This window comes from Agelaius phoeniceus, chromosome 4 (assembly GCF_051311805.1).
Source record: "Agelaius phoeniceus isolate bAgePho1 chromosome 4, bAgePho1.hap1, whole genome shotgun sequence".
NCBI classification, from domain to species: Eukaryota; Metazoa; Chordata; class Aves; order Passeriformes; family Icteridae; genus Agelaius; species Agelaius phoeniceus.
In genome coordinates, this window is record NC_135268.1 from 21,787,355 (window position 1) to 21,806,502 (window position 19,148).

The following is a 19,148-nucleotide window of genomic DNA, read 5'->3' on the forward strand; positions in this document are numbered from 1 at the left end:
TGGAATCCTGGAAACACCATGAAAGATTTTTAGCCAAATATTGTTGGAAGGCTTGGTAGTATTTTTTATTCTCTCAGCTTTGTTCTGCAACATCAGAACACATATGTCAATGTAAATGTCAAGAAGCTGTTCCTGTGTCCTTGCAGAGTTCTGTTGCAGAAAACCTGTAAGGAGTCAAATTGGACATGTGTTTCAAATTAAGCAGTTGCTTTAACCATTCCCTGGGAAAGGGTACCATCATCTCCTCCCCAGTCAGGTGTGGTAGGGACACTACGAAGCATCACACCAGGTACACACTGAAAGTCTGCAGTGATCTGATTTGCCATGCACAGATAAATTACCATAATTCCAACAAAATCACATGCAGGCATGCTTGCACAACATCAGAAGTTGGTGGTAACATGCTGGAATCTTTCTTACATTGTATTTTTTTCCAGGCAACTGAAATAAAATTTGTGCTCTCCTGTAGCATGCATTTGACTTGTAAATACACAACAAAACACCTGGATTCAAGGGACGGTGAAAATTGAACATGTTCTGAGCTTAACCGAGGCACGAAGATATTTACAAAATATGTTCTTTATATTTTGTAAGGATTTGAGAGTATTAAGTGTTGAACAATATGTGATCAAAATTCTCTTTGTTTCATTATGTGAAATGCTTTTGAAAATCTGCTTACAATTCATGAAAACTTCTTACCATTTATTATATTCTGAAAAAGAAATCCTCCTTTGATTTAAACAATTTTTTAAGGAAAATGGCCAAATCATTTCCTGTAGCAAACATTTTTCAATCCTAGTGCTATTAAATGTGAATGAAGTTTTAGAAGTTTTACCATCACCTGGAGTCATCTTTTATTTTAATCTGCCAGACCCATGTGCTGTTCATGTGTAGTGAGGAGTGGTTTATGTACTCCACACCATTTCTCTACTGTGTTCCACTGCTAATACTTTTTGTTTTGTCTTCTTTTGTTTCCCCAGACTACATATCCAATCAGAATGGTGAGCCAAAACCTCAGCACAAGGGACAGAAAGTCAGCGCTTACTCCCACCGAGGACCCTTTTAGACACCCACCGGGCAGCCCAGCAGCAGCGTATGAGAGCAAGAGCTGCCAGCTGTCCAATCTGTGTCTGAGCAGCCTCCTGAAGGAGAAGGAGATCGTGGAAGCCATCAAGCACAGCCGAGGCACGTACGAGAGCCTGGCCCCAGAGGCCACCCAGAACGGTTTGGCTGTCGCGGCCGCCAGCCCAGCCCAGCCAGCATCCAAGGCCGACGGCTGCCCCGTGTTCCCAGGAGCTCCCAAGGACCAAAGCGCTGTGCCTCGGCAGCACAGCACCTTCACAGGGAGACTGGGACAGCCCCCCAGGGGACCCATCTCCTTACACATGTACAGCAGGAAGAATGTTTTCCTCCACCACAATCTACACACGGCAGAGCTACAGACTTTAGGTCAACAAGATGGCTAACAAGGTGCTTATTTTCTTGCTATGGAAGGAGAGTTGATTAAAGATGGATGTAAGCTCACCTAGAGCTCTGTCTTCAGTTCTCATCTGCTGCTACTTTCATGTGAAAAAAAAAAACAATAAAAATTTAAATTTGTCTGTAGGTTCCATATTTTCCCACCTTGGACTGAGGCAAAAGGATGAATGAGATTGTTAAATAACTGGGCTGATTTGTCGTGCAGAAGTCACCATGAGTTAATAAATGGGACCATCTGGCTGCACTGCTAGTCCAATATTGGCTAAATATATTTTACCCCTCTGTAAGTCACTATGATTCCCTGAAGTTCTAGAAGATGATCTTAAATAAAACCTGTATGTTTAATAATATTACTGTTAAAGTAGATGTGAGGAATAAATAGATAAGTAATTAGTAAACCCTCTTGAATTCCATAGAGATTAAGGAAATAAGGAGTCAGAAATCTTTAAGGACCTTCTTTTTACACATTTTTTTAATACAGTGAAATTTGGTAACTTACAGAGTGTTACCACTTCCTGCTGTATGTGTTTCATGAGTGCCTCATGCTACAAGTGGAGGAAGTAATTGATTTTCCTCTAACAGGTTCATAGAGAGTTGCCAGGTATTTGAGTCAGTAAATTGGGTCCCAGACTGAGGATGTCAGCTTGTTTCCTCAATCTTCCCTTCCCTCTTCACACTTCTATTTAACTACATTTCTCTGAGTGTCTCTGTTCTATGAGGGCATGTCAAGTTGTGGTGATCTTTGTGCTTTACAGGCACTGTAGCACTCATGATGCGATGTGACATTCTGCTGTGTAATTCATCCTGTAATTTCATTCCACTTCCCAAACCAAAAATGTGTGAAAGCCTAAAGTAAGAGAAATCATCTTATTACCCAGGCTGAACAACCTGCATCAGTCATAATTTCTGTGGGCTGTATCATCTGCACTTCAGGACCTGTTGGTTTACACCGGCTCGCTGGGTTTGTTAGTCTTGACGTGTTACAGACAAGTGAGATTAATTTATTGCCTGGTCTCTGGGAGTATGAAATCATCTGACCACGCCACAGAACCTGGAGACCTATTGGTTGCAAAAGATCTGCTTTTCCCCTCTCAGAGGCTTGGGAACCTCTCAGTCAGTTACTCCAAACATGTCGAATATGTGAAACATGCCACTTGGTTTACAACCTCTCTGGCGCAGGGTAATCTGTGTGAGTTACAATGGCACGTGCAGGGAGTAGTTAAAAAATAATTTGGCACATTTAAGTACGATTGAGGCAGATCTGAGACAGGTCACTTCTCTCTTTAACCAGTGATTAATAAGGAAAGACAAGGTTGCAGCACATTCTCACACACAGAAACAAGCCATTGTGACTTAACAGATAGCATCTGCAACTTTTAAAAGTTGTCACATAGAGTGTATGAAATAAAGACAAAATTTTACCTGGTGTTAAATATATCTGCTTCACTACTTAATATTTGGATCATTACAAGGAAATTTTATTAACAAGTCTTGCTTTAACTAAGAAAAAAAAATAGACCATTATCTTGGCAGATATTGTGTAAAGTAACTTCAGCAGCCTGAAATTTCAGGCTTCTGTTTATTGAGGATTTTATTTTTATTAGAGCAGAATTTATTACATTATCTGATATTGAAGAGAGCAGGTTTTGTCTAAATATTCTGTAGTGATAATTTTGGGTATCCAGAGAGGGATACATAAGAACCAAGACAAACATTTGCCAAAATTCTTCATGTTCATGTGTGCATTGCTACTGCCAAAACAGAATGTGCAAAAATTGCAAACACAGCTTTACCGAATTAACTGTGGGTATTCAAGACTCCCTGTCCTGCATTGAAACTCATAATTTAAAGTCTACCAAACAAGTTTAAAATAGTAATAAGATAATTTCACTACTCAGAATCACTTCTTCTTCTTAGCAATATCTTAAAGTCATGGTAGATTCAAAGGACAATTAATTCTTGCTATCAATTCATTTCAGTATTGCTCATCTCAAGAGCTCATGTATGCAATTAAATTTCAGATCTGTAAATAAATTAAACAGACACTGTAATCAAGGAATTTTTTTCCAGGATACAAATGTACTGTACTACGTTAAAAAAGGCAAAACAAAACAAACCAATACCCTCTTCAGTTTTAGGTTATGTACTGTATCTATAGTTGTTTTTTTCCTGGGAAAATGGACTTTTGGATTACACTTTATTAAAAAAAAAAATCCATCTATAAACTTCAAAAATAGCATTTCAAATGCTACTATTTTCTTGGAGAATCTTTTATAGAGCTGAAACTTTAAAAAACTGGAAAAAAACAGTTCAATAAATATGAGGGATATTTTTAAAACGTCATCTTGAAGCTGTTTTGTATCAGTATTTTCAGCAATGTTATGTTATTTGTAATACTGAGTGTAAATCTCACCCAGAGAAGGGTATTAGCCACATGTTAATGTACAGTACAGCAGTTACTGTAAAAGAGGTCCTTTCTTTGGTCCTCTCCTGTATATAGGAAATCATAAAGCAACAGCATGTGGACATTCTTGCAGTGAATTGATTCCTTTGTACTAAAAATCTCTAGTTTTTTAAGAGTTCCATGTACAAAATGATTTATACATTTCTCCAAGGCTGTACATATCCAAAGACATGACACCGGGGGAAAAGGCATTTATTATTTTTTTCCATGGATGTACCTTTCTTCCCTTCTTTTTTTTTTCTCTTTCTGTACAACAAAGCATAACTGCAAAGTTTCTGCTTAAAATGACTTATTAGTTCCATGTCTTTCAGTGTGATAGAGGGCATTTTAAGGAGGAGGAAATCCCCAAAGAAAAACTCTTTCCACTTGAAGCAGTGTCCGTCCCACTTTTTTAGAGCAGTCACTTGGCAAAAGAAACCTTAGATCTGTGCCCTAAATATTTTTTTAATAATTTACCTGAATTGGTAAATTATTACAAGAGGCACACCTGAAATGTGCTTATCATCCTCTCTAGCCTTACCCTGACTAGGACAAGTTCATAAGACACAATAACATGCTAGGGGCAGCCCTGGTGATAAATTCTTGATTTGTCCAATACTGGTTTTTATGTTTGGCCTTCAGAGCAGTAGAAAGAGTTTTTTTCATAACCTGTACATGTAGATGAAGCTCAAGCTTTGTGCTTGTGCATGCTGGAAAAACAAAGCTCTCCTCTATTTAGGCTCTTTAGTAGCATATGAAAGTATCCAGCAACAGAAATTTCTGCCACCTTTCCAGGCATGCCAGCCCTCCCTATGAAAATGAAACAGCCAGAATAGATGCCTTTACTTCAATCCAGACTCTTACTGGTTTTTATTCCACACACCTCCATACAAATGTTAGAAGGGCTTTCCTTATGTGGCTTTTTCCTGGAAATTGTGAAAGGGTGTTTATCCAGACTAAGATGCTCAAATGATGTTTAGATAAGCATTTGAAAGCTTACCAAAATGTTCATATTTGTCCTACAGGTTCATTCTAGTCATTACAGGTTCATTACCAATAAAAATTGGTGGTTTTCCCTTTCCAAAAACCCAGTTTGGAAGTGATGATTTCTGTCTGTGCTGATTCACTTTATGCTGTTAAATACACAGTACACTTTTCAGAGTAATAAAAATAAGATGATTACAAATTGGTAGTGTACTTTACATGCCCTAAGAGTTGTGCCATATCTCCACTGGTTTGATTGGTATGACACTGACTTTGATTAGGTTATACTGAGTTAAGTCACCTGATGATTGGGATTGTGGCCTTCAATCCAGCTAGTCTCAGTTTATGCACAGGAGTTCTCTAAATCTGGAAATCTTTCCTGTGTCAAAAAAAGACAAGAAAACAATCTAACAAAAATATCAGATCACCATCTATGGTGAATGCACTTCCTTTTCCCCTTCACATCCAACAGCAAAAAAACCCCGCAAACCCCTTTGTATATCTACACAGTTCACAAATGAGCTAGAGTAACAGCTAACAAAATGCAAAATCTTGAAATAAATACCCGGAGAAAAAAAATACAGGGGAGTCTTCTCACAGATGTTTGTAAAGTTGATAAGTTTGCCAAGATATTCGGAACTTCTGTATCTGGGTGCAGTAATGAAATATGTTCCATGGCCTCTACCACTCTCACTCCAATGAATTTTTTTGGAGGGAGAATTTGCTGTTTGAAACTTGCTCTAGAGAAAGCAGGCACTACAGTGAGAAATTACATTGAAAGTATCCATGGAGGTCTTCTCCCAGCTGGGAGTAACACACAGCATCCTTTCCAGGATGTATCTTAGTGCTCTTCAGCCAGCAAGAAGTTGACAGAGATTCCTCAGGAGAACAGCCTCAAACATGCAGACCATGACTGTCTTTAAGTGGACTTTACTTTAAAATATCCCATATAAGGCACTGCTAAAATAATACGGAAATTTCAGCAGCTGCAGAACACACCTTGCTGGGTTGTTGGGGTTGTTTTGTTGGTTTTTTTTTTTTTTGAGGTAAAAATGCCATATGCTGGTTTTAACCTTGTAAACTCTGTTTGGGACTTTCTTGCTCACTGGTGATCTACCCAGGATGTGAGAGTTTATCCACTGTAACAGATATGATCCTAACTCCTCACAGTATAAAAGGCATTGGATATCCTCCCTGAGGAGCTTGAGATTTGCAATGTATTTTCAGTCTAGGAGAACTATCTGGATTTAATTATCTTCTTCAAGGATCTTCACTTGTTGCAAAATCAGTAGAAAAGAAACTTAGTTATTTAAGTATTTTGGAAAGATTTTGTGGTTAATTTTTATTTTAAAATACACTTAAATTTTATCTCCCTGTATCTAAAGACAAGAAAATAAAAAAGGAAAAGAAAAAAAATTTATCAGCATATGTTTCCCATAAATCTGTGATTCTCACTAGCCACAGTTGTCACTTGCATTCTGTACAGCTGTGAAATATTTTTGGATTTGTTGGTTTTGTTGCCTTCATTACCTGTAAATCATTATCTCTGGTTCTGGGGTTTTTTTGCCATCAATCCAGTACTTGAAACAACAGGGAGGGCTGTTTAGGATTTCTGCAGAAGTAATCCTGCTACTCTGAAAGCAGCGCAGCAAGAAAATACCTGGAGGTCTCTGTGTGTTTCCTGGGGATGGAAAACCTATTCTGAGTGATCTTAACTATGAAGGATTTGTGAGAATCTCATGGAGGTGGCAAATATCAGATCTGTTTCTACATCAATGTAGAGGTTGTAGAACAGAAAATACTCCACTGAGAAGATTTTTCTAGTGGGCAGATACTGTCTCCTTATATTCTGTATCCTGACCCTTTCTGTCTCTCTGGATTTCAGGAACATTTCCCTTAGGTATGGAGTTGTGATGACTCTGTAGGACAGGATGCACCACAGTGTTTTTCCTGCTATGAGAAGGCTCCACTGGATTTTTTTTTAGAATTTAAAATATCTCATCATTAAAATATTTTATCATTTTCCCCAAGAACTGCTGTGCTGCTGGGGTATTAGAAAGCAGTGCATTCACAGAAAATGTCCCTTTCCCATCTGGGTAGGCTGCGTTAGGTGAGTTGAGGTCACAGCTCATTTACATCTACTCAAAAACTGTCAGACTTACTTATGCACCTACATAGATAAATACATTGCCAGGTTTGATCCTGCTTTTTGTCACATTGAAAAGGCCCTAATAGTGTCATTTTAAAATGCATATGGGTATCAACAGTAGTAGTAGAATTTTAATTTATTTTGAGTTTTCAATTTTATGTCAATGCACTTTATAGAATGGTTTCATATTCATTACACAGGGACTTTTTTTTTTTTTTAACCTAAACTTGATTTCAACAGGGTTCATAATACTCTACTTAAATTTAAGCATGTAAGCAGTCCCATAAAGCATCAAATCCCTCTTCTTTTAAAAGCTAACACACAAATATTTTTTTCTGACATAAACAATGTTATTCCTGTTTATTGTTTGAAAGGTATGATGTATAAAAAGTATTTTTACTTATATCTAAATATAACTGCTTTTCAAACACTCCACATAAGTAGAAAAGACAAGAAACAGCCTTCATACTAAAGATGCTTGTCCAGCTATACCATTAGGCTTTGTTTGCCAAATCATTAATTTCTTTTTAAAGAAAATCTATTTGTTTTCCATGGTTAAGTGTGAAAAAAATAAACTGTTTTAGTACGTGCTCTACAGAATGTGTGGAGAGATGATCAACATCGCAAGGAGAGTATAAGCAATCAAAGTCCTTAATCAGTGATTCATCTGATGTGTTTTAAGCAAGAGGATCAACAGGATATAAAAAATCTGTGTAGGAGGAGAACAGATGTTTTGTTGCTCAGAAAAGTCTAATGGAAGGGTGAAGGCTGACAGATTAATAGCTCTTTTTCTGTTCCAGGGCTGGTGGTGCAGAGCCATTTGCTCTGCAAATGTGAAATAACACTGACGCAATATATTTATGAAGTAAATCTATTGGAATAACAAGAAATGAGATAAAATGGTTGCGTAACATTCCAAAGTATGGTTAAGGGTACTTCCATAATTTGATCAAACAGCATCTGAGTGAATTTACATCCTTTTATTACCAGGGTATTATCTTTATCTGAAGGATAAGTGTAAGTGGAACAGTGCAATTTGCATTGTAACATAGAAACAATTCAGACAAAAGGAATACATGAAAATATTCTATGTCTAAAGTCTTGCACTTTGTACAGTCTAACTATCTGAAGCAGTTTTATGTAATTTTATTTCATGCAGCTGTGGTAATGCCCTTATGCTGGGCAGCCAGGAGAAAACATTGAAGAGAGTCTTGACCCCGACCCTACATCAAGAGCTGCACTTGGTTAACAGGGTCACAGTTTTGGTTTTCCTTTCCAATAAAGAAACAGGGATCTTGTAAGAAAACCTTTATTCAAGCATCCCCACAAACAGCTTGGCCTATGTGAATTTTAAACTGGTTAGGCGAAAATGAAAATTTCAATTTAAAAAAATGATTATAACTCTGACTATTTTTGCAAATATGTTCTTTAGTACTGCCGAGGGCAATTAAAGGGCTTTTGGCATTTTTCTATAAACAAAAGTGTTCTGATACATGTAACAAAATTGGAAATTTTATCTAATCATTTCCTCATTGTGAACTTGTCTGTGAGTATCCTGCTGTCCAGGATGATATATTTTAAAACTACTGACCACTATAAAAATTTAATAACTAATAAGACATTGAATTTTCTATTCTGTGCTGCTGAACACCCATTTAATTTTAATAACAGTACATAGCAAGGCTATTTGCTATATACTATTGAAATTAATTTTTAAAATATAATTGGCAATACTATAGAGATTACTTGCATTAGAGACTTCAAAAGAATAACACAGATGAGAAAAGGGGAAAAGTATTAACTTGAATGTAAGGTATATGTAATGCACTGTTGAAGAGTTTTGAACATTAAAGTTGTGTGGGAGATAAGGTAAAGCTTTTTCACTGAACACACTCCAGTCACTCCAGGATCACTTTGCTGATTTAGATGGTAACATAGATTTAACAGGAAATAAATGAGAATATTTTTGCTAAGAGATAACACACTTAAAAATCAACTTGGAGCAGAATTTGCAATAGTGAAGGTATTTGCCTCAAGGTATGGTTTGAAAAGAAAGCCGTAAAATGTATCTAAATTCTAATTAAACAAGTTCATTAGTGAATTTAATGGTTTTACTCTATAAAGCCATAGATTGGTTAAACTCATTTAACAGGCAAATACTTTGTAATATTTAAGAATTGCCAAGGCATAACCCTAACCTTTGACTTTAGTACCACACATACTTTGATTTTTTTTTATTTTCTGCTTTTTTTAAAATTGTTTTGAGGTTTTGTAATTCCTGTGCAATAAGAATCAGAGTGTTTCAAATTCAGTCATTTTGCACTGACTGAAAACAGATATGTAGCCTTTAGGTGAGAGCACTGTTGTGTCTGAAGAATATCAAGCAGCATTCTGTTGGTTTTTTTAAATCATATCATTGGGTAAATAATTTTTGCGGATTACTCTGAAGAGTTATGGCAGTTTGTAAAACAGTTCTATGGGATTCTATTGATGTTATTTAATGGTCATTTGTTCTTGGTTTTAGTTTACATTATTTTTCCTTCTATGTTTTATGGAAAGAAATTATTTTTTAATATTTCTACAGACTTTTAACTTTAAATGTTATTGCAGAGGTTCACGTTCATATATTTCCATATTTGAAATGAACATAAAGGGCTCTTACAGGTTTTTTTCTTTTCATGCTGCTGAAATTTTATTTGTTAATAAAAATCCTGTGTTCTAAGATAAGCCTGTCTTGGTTTTTTCATTGAAATAGTTCATATTTCTTTGACATTTCTTTATACTTTTGCTGGGAAATACATATTGCACTGTAATAAACACTAATTATTTTATGGCAGCTTAATGCTATTAGCAATCTGTCACAGTCAGGAGATGTATCATTTTTCCTTGAGGTTCTTTAATTGCTTAATGAGAACTCTAGGTTGAAGATATTTGATACTGTGCTAATAATAAAGTACAAACACCTGTGCAGAACATTTTATAAAATCTAAAGATTATATACAAAAATTCTACTGTCTTGCAGGAAAAAAAAAGCCATTGTGCCTTGATATTTTGCAAATTCCTTATTACACTATTTTCTGAGTGTCCAAATAATTTCACTTACACAATATTCCTCAATTCCTACTCCACTTTTCATTTGTCCTTAGTGTGAATATAGTAATTTCCATTAATAAAATTAGGCTTTACTTTTGTTTTTCTTCTCTTCAGTGCCTTGTCCCACTACATCTTTTGCTTTTACAGTATGTGCATATTTTTGTGTTGTCCATCTCATGTTTCAACTAAGGATGTTATAAAGCACTCCTCCAATTTGCTTCATTTTCCCCATAGCATATCTAAATTGTGTGTCTTCACCTTCAAGGGCCAAAATCATTCATATTACTTTAAGTCAAATATAGAAGAAATAAGCAAACTTTCACATTTGTACGGCTATAAAGTATTTGTCATCACTAACAGCAGTGTATAAATAAAAGAAGCATGAAGACCAAAGTGATTGCTCATTGTGTCATAATTGAGTTCCACTTCAGCTTTTCCCTGCATGTACATAATGTACAGGCTGCATTCTCAGACCAGGAGGTTGATTTGTTTGGGGGGTTCTGCTTATTGGTTTGGGTTTGTTTGGGGCTATTTTTTTTGCATCACTATCAGTGCACCATTTTCAGTGCCTGCTTTGAAAGCCTCAGCTCAGTTTCCAATTCTTCAGCTAGAAATGGCTGCAGCTCATTTCACAGTACTTAGATGCCTACTACTCTGTCAGTAATACTGTTTAAAATATATGTCCCACTCTAAGCTGTTTCTTCCTGTTGCTATCCACTCTGTAGTAGCTGCCCCATTTCAGTGCTGTTTATGGGAATTCTTTGCAGCATTTGGGTCCCTGGCAGGAATATGAAGCTCAATAGGTTATTTGACTTTATATATAATCTTCCAAGGGAAAATAAAGCTGAAATAGTAGAAAAGTTTTTAATCTGATATTTTTCAGTGAGTTTAAATTACTGTATTATCAGCCTTCTACTAAATGAAGCTAAAGAAATATCAAATTAGATGCAAGTGTTGGAAAGTGGAAGATTCTTTGAAATTAGCACAGGTTATGCAAAGTGCTTGGGATTTAAGGAAGCTTTCCCACATAACATCACTTCTATGAAACTTGAGTGTGTCCAAAATTATGACCAGTTTAGTCTTTGTGTTGTGATGGGCTTAAAAGTGCCTGAATATGTTTTCATAGTTATATTATATATGTTTTCTTGCTTCCTTGTAAAGGATTCTCTTCTTTTATGAAATGACAGGACAGGAGTTTATTCCCTGTCACAAAAATGCCTCCAACACTACTGATTACTGAGAATTAAACAATATTCATCATATGGCAGAGTAATTCCTCAATTAGCTTGTATGCATTATAATTCATAATATTTTATGTTGTGATATCTCAGAAAATAATATTAATGTTGTTGCTTTAGAAAAACTGCATATTAGAAAATGAGCTAAGCCTTAAACATAGTTTCAGATTGAAAAAATACTAATATGAAATGAAAGCAAATTGATCTCTGATTTTTCAAGTGTTGGAAGCACATAATAATCAGAATAGCTCGATTTCACTCAATGACAAACATGAAATACTTTTTCTAAGCATATTAAATGTCATTCAGAATAATATTGCACATAGTGACTAAGTGCAAGTCAGAGTAGTAGCAAACATGATTACATCTCCATGCAGCACAGTTGCAGGCACCCTGATGCTGTGCACAGCAGTGTCAGAGGAATCAGTAGCTACCCCTAAGCTGCTGCATTCCAGCCCTGCTTGCAGCACTGGCCAGATGCAGATAGTGCTCCAAATTGCATCATTCATTTTAATACAATCCTCCTTTCACTTTTTTCCTCATTTCATATTTCCTTTAATACAAATTTCTCTCTGTACTCCTAACTGTCCTGAGCCCTTTGAGACACTGGGAACCTTAGGAACTGAGTTCCACCTGTGCTTGATTTCATTACCAGGTGATGAGATAATTACCAGGCCTGAAAAGGTAAGGGTGGGGAAAGGCAATTATTGCCCTCATCAGTAGCAGGTGCTTAGGGTAGGTAGCACGCAGGAGAAGGCAGTGGCAGTGTGGTTTGGGGTAGGACAATGTTAAGGTCTGTGGGCAGTATTGAATTATTTTCATAAATATTTTGTTGTTTGTTTAGTTTGGTTTCAGACTGCATTACTTTAGGCTCTTTACTTCAAGTGCACAAATTCAAGACTTGTCTGCACAAAAGATGCTACAAGCAACCAGCTGAAGAAGTGCTCTGGTAAGCCTGTGCATTCCTATGGTTTACTGTTCTGAAGTATTTAAGTGGAGGTGGTTGTGCTGTGGTGTCCAGTGTTTTTGCACCCATTAAATAATATTGGGTTTTGTTTAATCCCTTATTTTTTAGTGCTTATGGGCCTATTAGTTATACCAGTCTATCATTACTCACCTGTTATATTTCTCCTTCTAATTAATTGATTTTCATTTTGAAATTTGAATGCTGCCTACTAAAGTGAATGTGGTATTTTTTTCTGTTAATTAATATGGCTTAGTGGAGAGAGCTCTGATTACAAATTAAGGTTGTGTGACCCTGTGTTCCTAATTCTGATAGGTGTGTGTGATAACTTGATGTGTAATCCTTGGGTAATTATTTTTTTTGTGTTACTGCGTTTGGTTTTGGCCCTTTGTTTTTCAGACTATAATAGCTTAAGGCCCAAGACTCTTGATCTTTAAGACCCAAGTGTGAGAAACATCCAGAAAACACACATAAAATCTAGTGTAAAATTTTATAGGTGAGCCTACTGTAAGTTTTCTTTTCTTGAAGCCTTTTTGCTTTCTTGCTGCAGAGGTACAATTCTTCTCTTGTCTGTTTGACTCTAAGTTAAGATTTTTAAGCAGACCAAGCTAGATAAGAAGATGGGAAGAAAAGATACTGTGATGGGATGTTGGAGTAGGAGGGAAGGGAGTGAAAAGTAGCTCTTATGGGCAAACAGGAAAGCGTTGCCTCCAACAGAGGAACCTACCTGTGGGATTTTCTATGCGTTCCACTTCATTAACAAAAAGAAGAGCTAAGGCACCTCAGTGTCGTAGCTGCACCAAGACTTAAAATGTATGAACTAGAGAAGCATCAGATGAAGTGCATATGAAGTAAGAAATTTTATTAGTTTCTATGGTAACACACCACTACATAAAGCTAAAGAAGAAGTCTTCCACAAAATGCAGCATTAATTCCCCCATGTGAACAGTGTCACTGTTTGTCTGATGTGTAAAGGCTTAAGAAAACTGTAATGTGTAGTGGGAGCAATCTAACTGTTAAATTAAGAGCCTGAGTCTTGGAACCACAGCACTGCAATATATTGCTGTGATAAAGCAATTTGTATGGACTGGGAGGTGGCACTGCTAGATATTGACCCACATCATTTCTCAAAAGGCTGATGCTCTGTAACAGGATTAATGAAAGCAAAATGAAAATCTTCTTTTGCTGTGAAAGGAAGGTCTTTAACTCCTAGCCAGTGGAAAAGCTGCTAGAATGGAAAAGGCAGCACATAATGCATAGTAACTGGGGTCTTTTTTAAAGATTTTCACAAGTCCAAATTAAGTTCAATGGGACTTTGGCAGCTCTGATATTGCTCTCAGGTTCCTGAACTGAAAGGCAGACTCAAAGGAAAAAAATTCAGAACTGAAGGCTGGTGTATCTCTTTGCAACAATCTGGAAAACCTTAAAACCTTCCCAGGTTATGCCTTGATAAAGAACTTCATCTTGTCGTTCTGGCAGGCAGTGCTGCCTCAGTGACCAGGTGACTCTTGGCACTGACTTTAAGGCTGAATTGGCTGCTCAGAGATTATTTGCCCTTCTGCTTTCTGCCAGTGATACAGGTGTTTTTATATATTAACTTCACCTCCTTAAATTGCTTATATCCTTCCTCTATTTCTTAGCAGTTATATAGTAGTCACCTCAAGAGCCTGGTATCTTGTTTCAGTGACAGCTTTGTGGAATTGCCCCACTGTTTCATGGAATCCCAGCCCTTTTTCTGCCCCACTCCCCACTTGGACTGTTTGCTTGTACCCAAACTCTGACTGCCCCTAACAGCTCTGCCCATGGATCTATACAAGGTAAGGAGGTGAAAAAATAAATGTAAAAATCAAGACCTGAGCTCCTTCAGAGCAATAATCAGATGCTGGACGTGGTATTCTAGGACATAAATTAACAGTGGACAGCTTTGAGTAAATGACTGTTATACTTTATTTCAAAAGTGATTATAAGTTAATTAGAAATTCATTTATAAATTTAACATTCTTGTCTTACCCTTTCAAATATAATTAACCTTCTAATTGTACGGGAATGTGGACATTTAAGGCTGATGTTAATAAGCATTTGTATATACTCAGTAAAGGCAATCTCAGACCCAGCAACTTCCTGACAGTTTTTTTTTTTCCTTTGGAAGTTCCTGGGGGTATATTCGGGTGATTTGTTATTTCTGTTTTGATTGGAAGAACAGAAAAAGTCCTCCGAGAATGGGCATATGTATTGGTATAACATTTTCTTAGGTCTCTTCTGTGGCATACTCCCTTGTGAAGATTTACTGACACCTGATGAGATGCACTTTTCCCAGAGGGGGAAAAAAGATTTTACTGCAGGTGCTAGCAGGGCTCTTTAAACTAGCTTGAAAGGGGGAAAGGGACACAACCAGGCTTGTCAGTGATAAGCAATGGGATGGCATATCAAAACTCTGGGAACTGAGTGCTAGTGAGATCCCTAAATCTGCTGCATGAGATCTTGGTGTAGTTATCTGATTAATAACTGGGGAATCATCTCTCCTGTCAGCAAACTTTACTGTGAAGGGTACTTGAAAAAAAATTCTGTGATTCATGTGTATGACAGGCACTAAAGATTTGAGAAAATACAGACATTTGCAGTATATAGCTCACAAGTGGGTAAAAAAAATAATGCCTTCAGGACACTGATGCTTGAAAGATAAAAGCACCTTAACAAGTATCCTTTCCCCCCTGAGTCCTGCATTCTCACGTTTAGGTGTGAGTGTGTAAATTGGTATTGGTAGAGCTGGTAAAGTAAATGTTGACAGGAAGCTGTTGGCTATGGCAGTGCAGGGACAGCTTGGCTTGTCTGTGTTAGCCTGGGAGAAGTGATACACTCTAGTGTGTTCAGGTCTCAGCTTTTTTTACATGCTGGTGTTTGCTGGCAACAGCAGATGTATTTCTGTTGTCTTTTTAAGGGATTAATCTATTCCAAACATCACATTCTGTGAGCCACAGTAGGGCTGATGTCATGCTTCAGCTAATCCAGTGGTCAATAGGAAATCAGAAATTGGAAAACTTCTGATTCTACTCCCATCAGCTTTTGGATGGTTTGTACTAAAATGGCCTTCCTGTTCTGGCTTGGGGAAGGATATGTCTGATTAACCAGTAAATGTCTTTCACTTGAGGAGGAGTTACATATCTTGGTAGTTTTCAGAGAAAACTGTGTTAACTGTTTTGTACTTTGCATATGAAATCCCTTGAGGGACTGTTTCTGTAGCCTGTTTTTCAGAAGTTATTCTACTGAAGGTCTTTGTAATGTCATCTTTCTACATCTTAGAAAACCTGGCCAGGGCTGGACATGGGTTGCCTTCTACAGTAGCGAGCTTACGAAATCAGCCAAGAACTTGCACAGTGGAGGCTGACCAATAGGAGACCAAGAATTGGCTTTTTCCTTAGCAATGCAAGCTGAATCTTATGTTCTTTATCTGTAATTTGGAGCTAAATTGTGTATGGGGACACAATTAAGCTGGCCCTTAATTGCCCCAGTAAGGAATACTTTTATATTTCTAAGAAATCAAACTTGCAGTGTTTTAGACAGGCTACTTCAGGAAAAACCTTTTATTTCCTTCACTCATATTTCAACTCTGCATTGATGTGGTTTTAAAGCCTTTGCAATAGGTTGCCTCCATAAAACTGGAGGACTGTTCTTTAAATGAGACAGAAAATCATCCCAGGTTTAAAAATTGCCCTCCCCCCTTCCTTTAAGGGTCTCTTTTAGATATGTGTCATTCCAGTCTAACTTAAATAGCTGCTGTAGAGGTGTTGCTGAACAACCAGGTAGTGAACCCACAGGGAACATATGCCCTGACCCATATGGAATGCATGCTCTGCCCTTGGTGCTGTGCTATCAGGTCATGTCAAATTCTGCCTTCTGAAAGAGCTGCAGCTTGTTCCACAGCAGCACAGGCATGTGGCCACTGGGTCACATCCTATTATTTGGACCTGCCATATGGCAGTCTTAGTTATCCAGGTGGTTTTAGCCTCCTGTCTTGTGACATAATGAGAGGTTCTTGCAGACTCTGTGCAGCTCCCAAACTCCACCTGTACATGGGTCATAACTTCACAGATACCAAGCCTTTAGCCCATACAAGATCAAATTTGCTTTGTGCTGTGTCACAGAAACGGAGATGTGCTCCCCAGTGCAAAACCTGCTGGTGGTAAATAGATCATGGTACGAGTTTACATATGTACAATTAAAATCTGGCACGTAGGAAAACAGGAGCCACAGCATCTTCCTGTTTGGAAGGAATATCATGAAGGGTGCCAAGTCTGTATTTTGTTTTCTGTTGTCATTAGAGTCAACTAAGACAGTGAATTATTTAAGGTGTTTTCAAAGCAGAAAATTATTCATAGAAATTGTTTAAGGCCCTTTAAATATTTATACAAATAATGACAATTTCCATCTGTCACCGTAAAAAACAGTGCTGATGATTATTCAAGATCTGCAATACTTGAAAATGGCACCCTGAAAAGGGCAGGGAGAGAAGCCATTTGTTTCTCTCCTATGTAGGTAAAGAAAATTGTGTATGTAATTGTATAAATGTAGCAAATCAGGAAGCAGAGTCTTTAACTTAGGAAAGCACACTATTTTTTTAACAAAAAAAACCAAATCCCACCTTAAGCTAAGTAAGTCTTTCAAAAAGGTCTCTTGTATTTTCATAATGTAGAGTCAAAGTAATCAGTATGCAAGACAACATAGGTGAGTCTATTAATGCCTCATCATCTGGGAAAGGGATGTGATGTGTGTAGAGAAATAGCTCCAAGAGTATTTTTTTCAGTTTGGAAAACAGTGCCCTATGGTGTAAAGCTGCTGTCACAGAAATGCTTTATCAACACCCCTTCCTGTCACACATTGAGTCAACATCCCTGTTATCAGAGGTGTGGGATGGTGTGGGGCAGCCTGAGAGTCTCTGGGCAGTTCTGATGTATCAGATGAGCAGTGGACCTCAGCAATCCCTGGACAAGTTGCTGAGGGTTTGAATTACAGCCATTCTTTCAGGGGCTGGGTTGCTCAGCTGTAAATGCATCCTGAAGGACTGGCAGATACATCTGTGCTTGGATTTACTTGAGCTATGGAACTGTGCTGCTTTTGGTGCTCATAGCAAAAAATGGTCTCATCCTTCAGAGCAAGTACTTGGCATTCACTTCTGTAATCTCTGAAGATAGCTGGGGCTCTTCACATTTCTGTGGGGCTCCACATTTCTCTTCTAAAAAAAAGTATGGTTTCCTTGATCAATTACTATCACTGATGTGGATTTTCTAGTCTTAAGCCTGCGTGCATTGCTCTTCTAGTATGCTGTTCTTGCACTTTTAGGAAAGATGGTTGCTTTTTCTGGGCAGTCTAGAGACCTTTCTTCAGTGTGATGGCAGATTTAAGAATTTCACACTGTATTATTGCGTTATATTGAGGACTAACAGGGTGAAGGTCCTACTGTTATTAATTGAACTATGAGCGTTGTTTTAAGTAACTGAGAATTTGACTTGGAAAAATCCTGTATAACATCCAGCAACTGTATTGTTTTTACTGTACAATAAGTTTTTTGAGGCACCATCGCCCAGTCAAACTTCTAATAGTCAAGGCTAAGAATCAAGTTTTTTTTTTAACATGACCATGTTTTGCTAAACTAGGGAGAAAAAAAGGAAGCTTGATTTGAATAAGTAAACAAGTTGTTTGCATCTAAAACAAAACAAGCAGTTTTGACTAAAACCACGCTTTTAGTCAAAATTACTATGTGGTTATGCTTATTTTTGACTAAATACAAATTCTAGCACAAGCATGTTGCTGTGGTACTTTTCTCGTCTTTCTCTCATCAGCCTCCTTCCCAGGTTTTGGCTAGGTTTTTAGGCTTATCCAGAAAACAGGCTGGGCAAGCTAAGTGAAGCAAGTTACAACATGGGATGGGGGAAAATGGTGAAGTTGAGTTTAAGGACACCAGACTTGGAGACAGGTATTGATCTGTATGATTTTCCCTCTTTATACTCCCATAATTCACATCAACTGGCAGAATAGAGGAAAACACTTGTGCTCCTCCCAGTAAGGACAGTCAGGAGCAACCTCAAGACCTTGGGATGGCTGGTTGAGGCATCTGGAGCCCATTTTGCTGTGGGCTGTCTGGTGATTCTGTTGGGCCTTCTGTCCCTCTCCGAAGGGACTCAGGAGTACAAATGCTCTTGTCATTCTCTCCGTGAGGTGGTCATGATCTAGGAGCTAGAACTGACTCACCCTTGGCAATTCCTCCAGCCTTCATGCCTATTGTTTGCCTGGTCCCCAAGTGCCCTGTTGTGTGCACTTGGGTGGGAGGGATAAGCTGGGAGGTATTTGGAAATCCCCTCCTCAGCAGAAACCTGTTTGCATTCCCCTTGGTCCCCTCCTGCCTAGTGGTGAGAGGGCATCCCTGGCTGATGGTGCATTTGCCTCGGGATAATGGACTGGGGGAGGGATATTCTATCTCCTCAGAGTCCCTGAGGGTCCTCAGCCTTTGCATCCTCCCTCAGCTCTGCCACCAGGCTGGGCAGATTGTCCCCCTGGTCCCTCCAGGACAGCTGCTGGCTCTGCTGACCTCTGACACCAGTGACAGGCTCTGGCCCTGGCTGCAGCTGCATGCTTTCATGGGAGCTTTGCCTGTGCCACCACGTCCTTTCCAGGGAGAGCAGAAGATGGATCTCCTGCTTGCTCCACTCTGGAGGGGCTGCTTTTGTATCTCTGTGGGTGGCCACCATCTCTCCTGTTATCAGTGTTGTTGTTGAATATGATCAATATCTAATGAGAGAGTTT

At 38.1% G+C, this 19,148-nt stretch overlaps 1 protein-coding gene across 4 annotated transcripts in view; it reads left to right on the forward strand.

The window, feature by feature from the left end:
* The window catches only part of CCSER1 (coiled-coil serine rich protein 1), a 613,616-nt gene extending 605,730 nt beyond the window's left edge, over positions 1-7,886 (forward strand). For 2 of the 4 annotated variants that reach the window (XM_054633357.2, XM_077177071.1), the window contains one exon: positions 981-7,880. In XM_054633357.2, the coding sequence (XP_054489332.2) occupies positions 981-1,466 (486 nt within the window). In that variant the 3' untranslated portion in view covers positions 1,467-7,880. Of the gene's footprint in view, positions 1-980 lie in introns of all 4 variants that reach the window. The other 2 variants (XM_077177070.1, XM_077177073.1) reach the window with 2 other exon arrangements.
* The last annotated feature ends 11,262 nt before the right edge of the window (positions 7,887-19,148 follow it).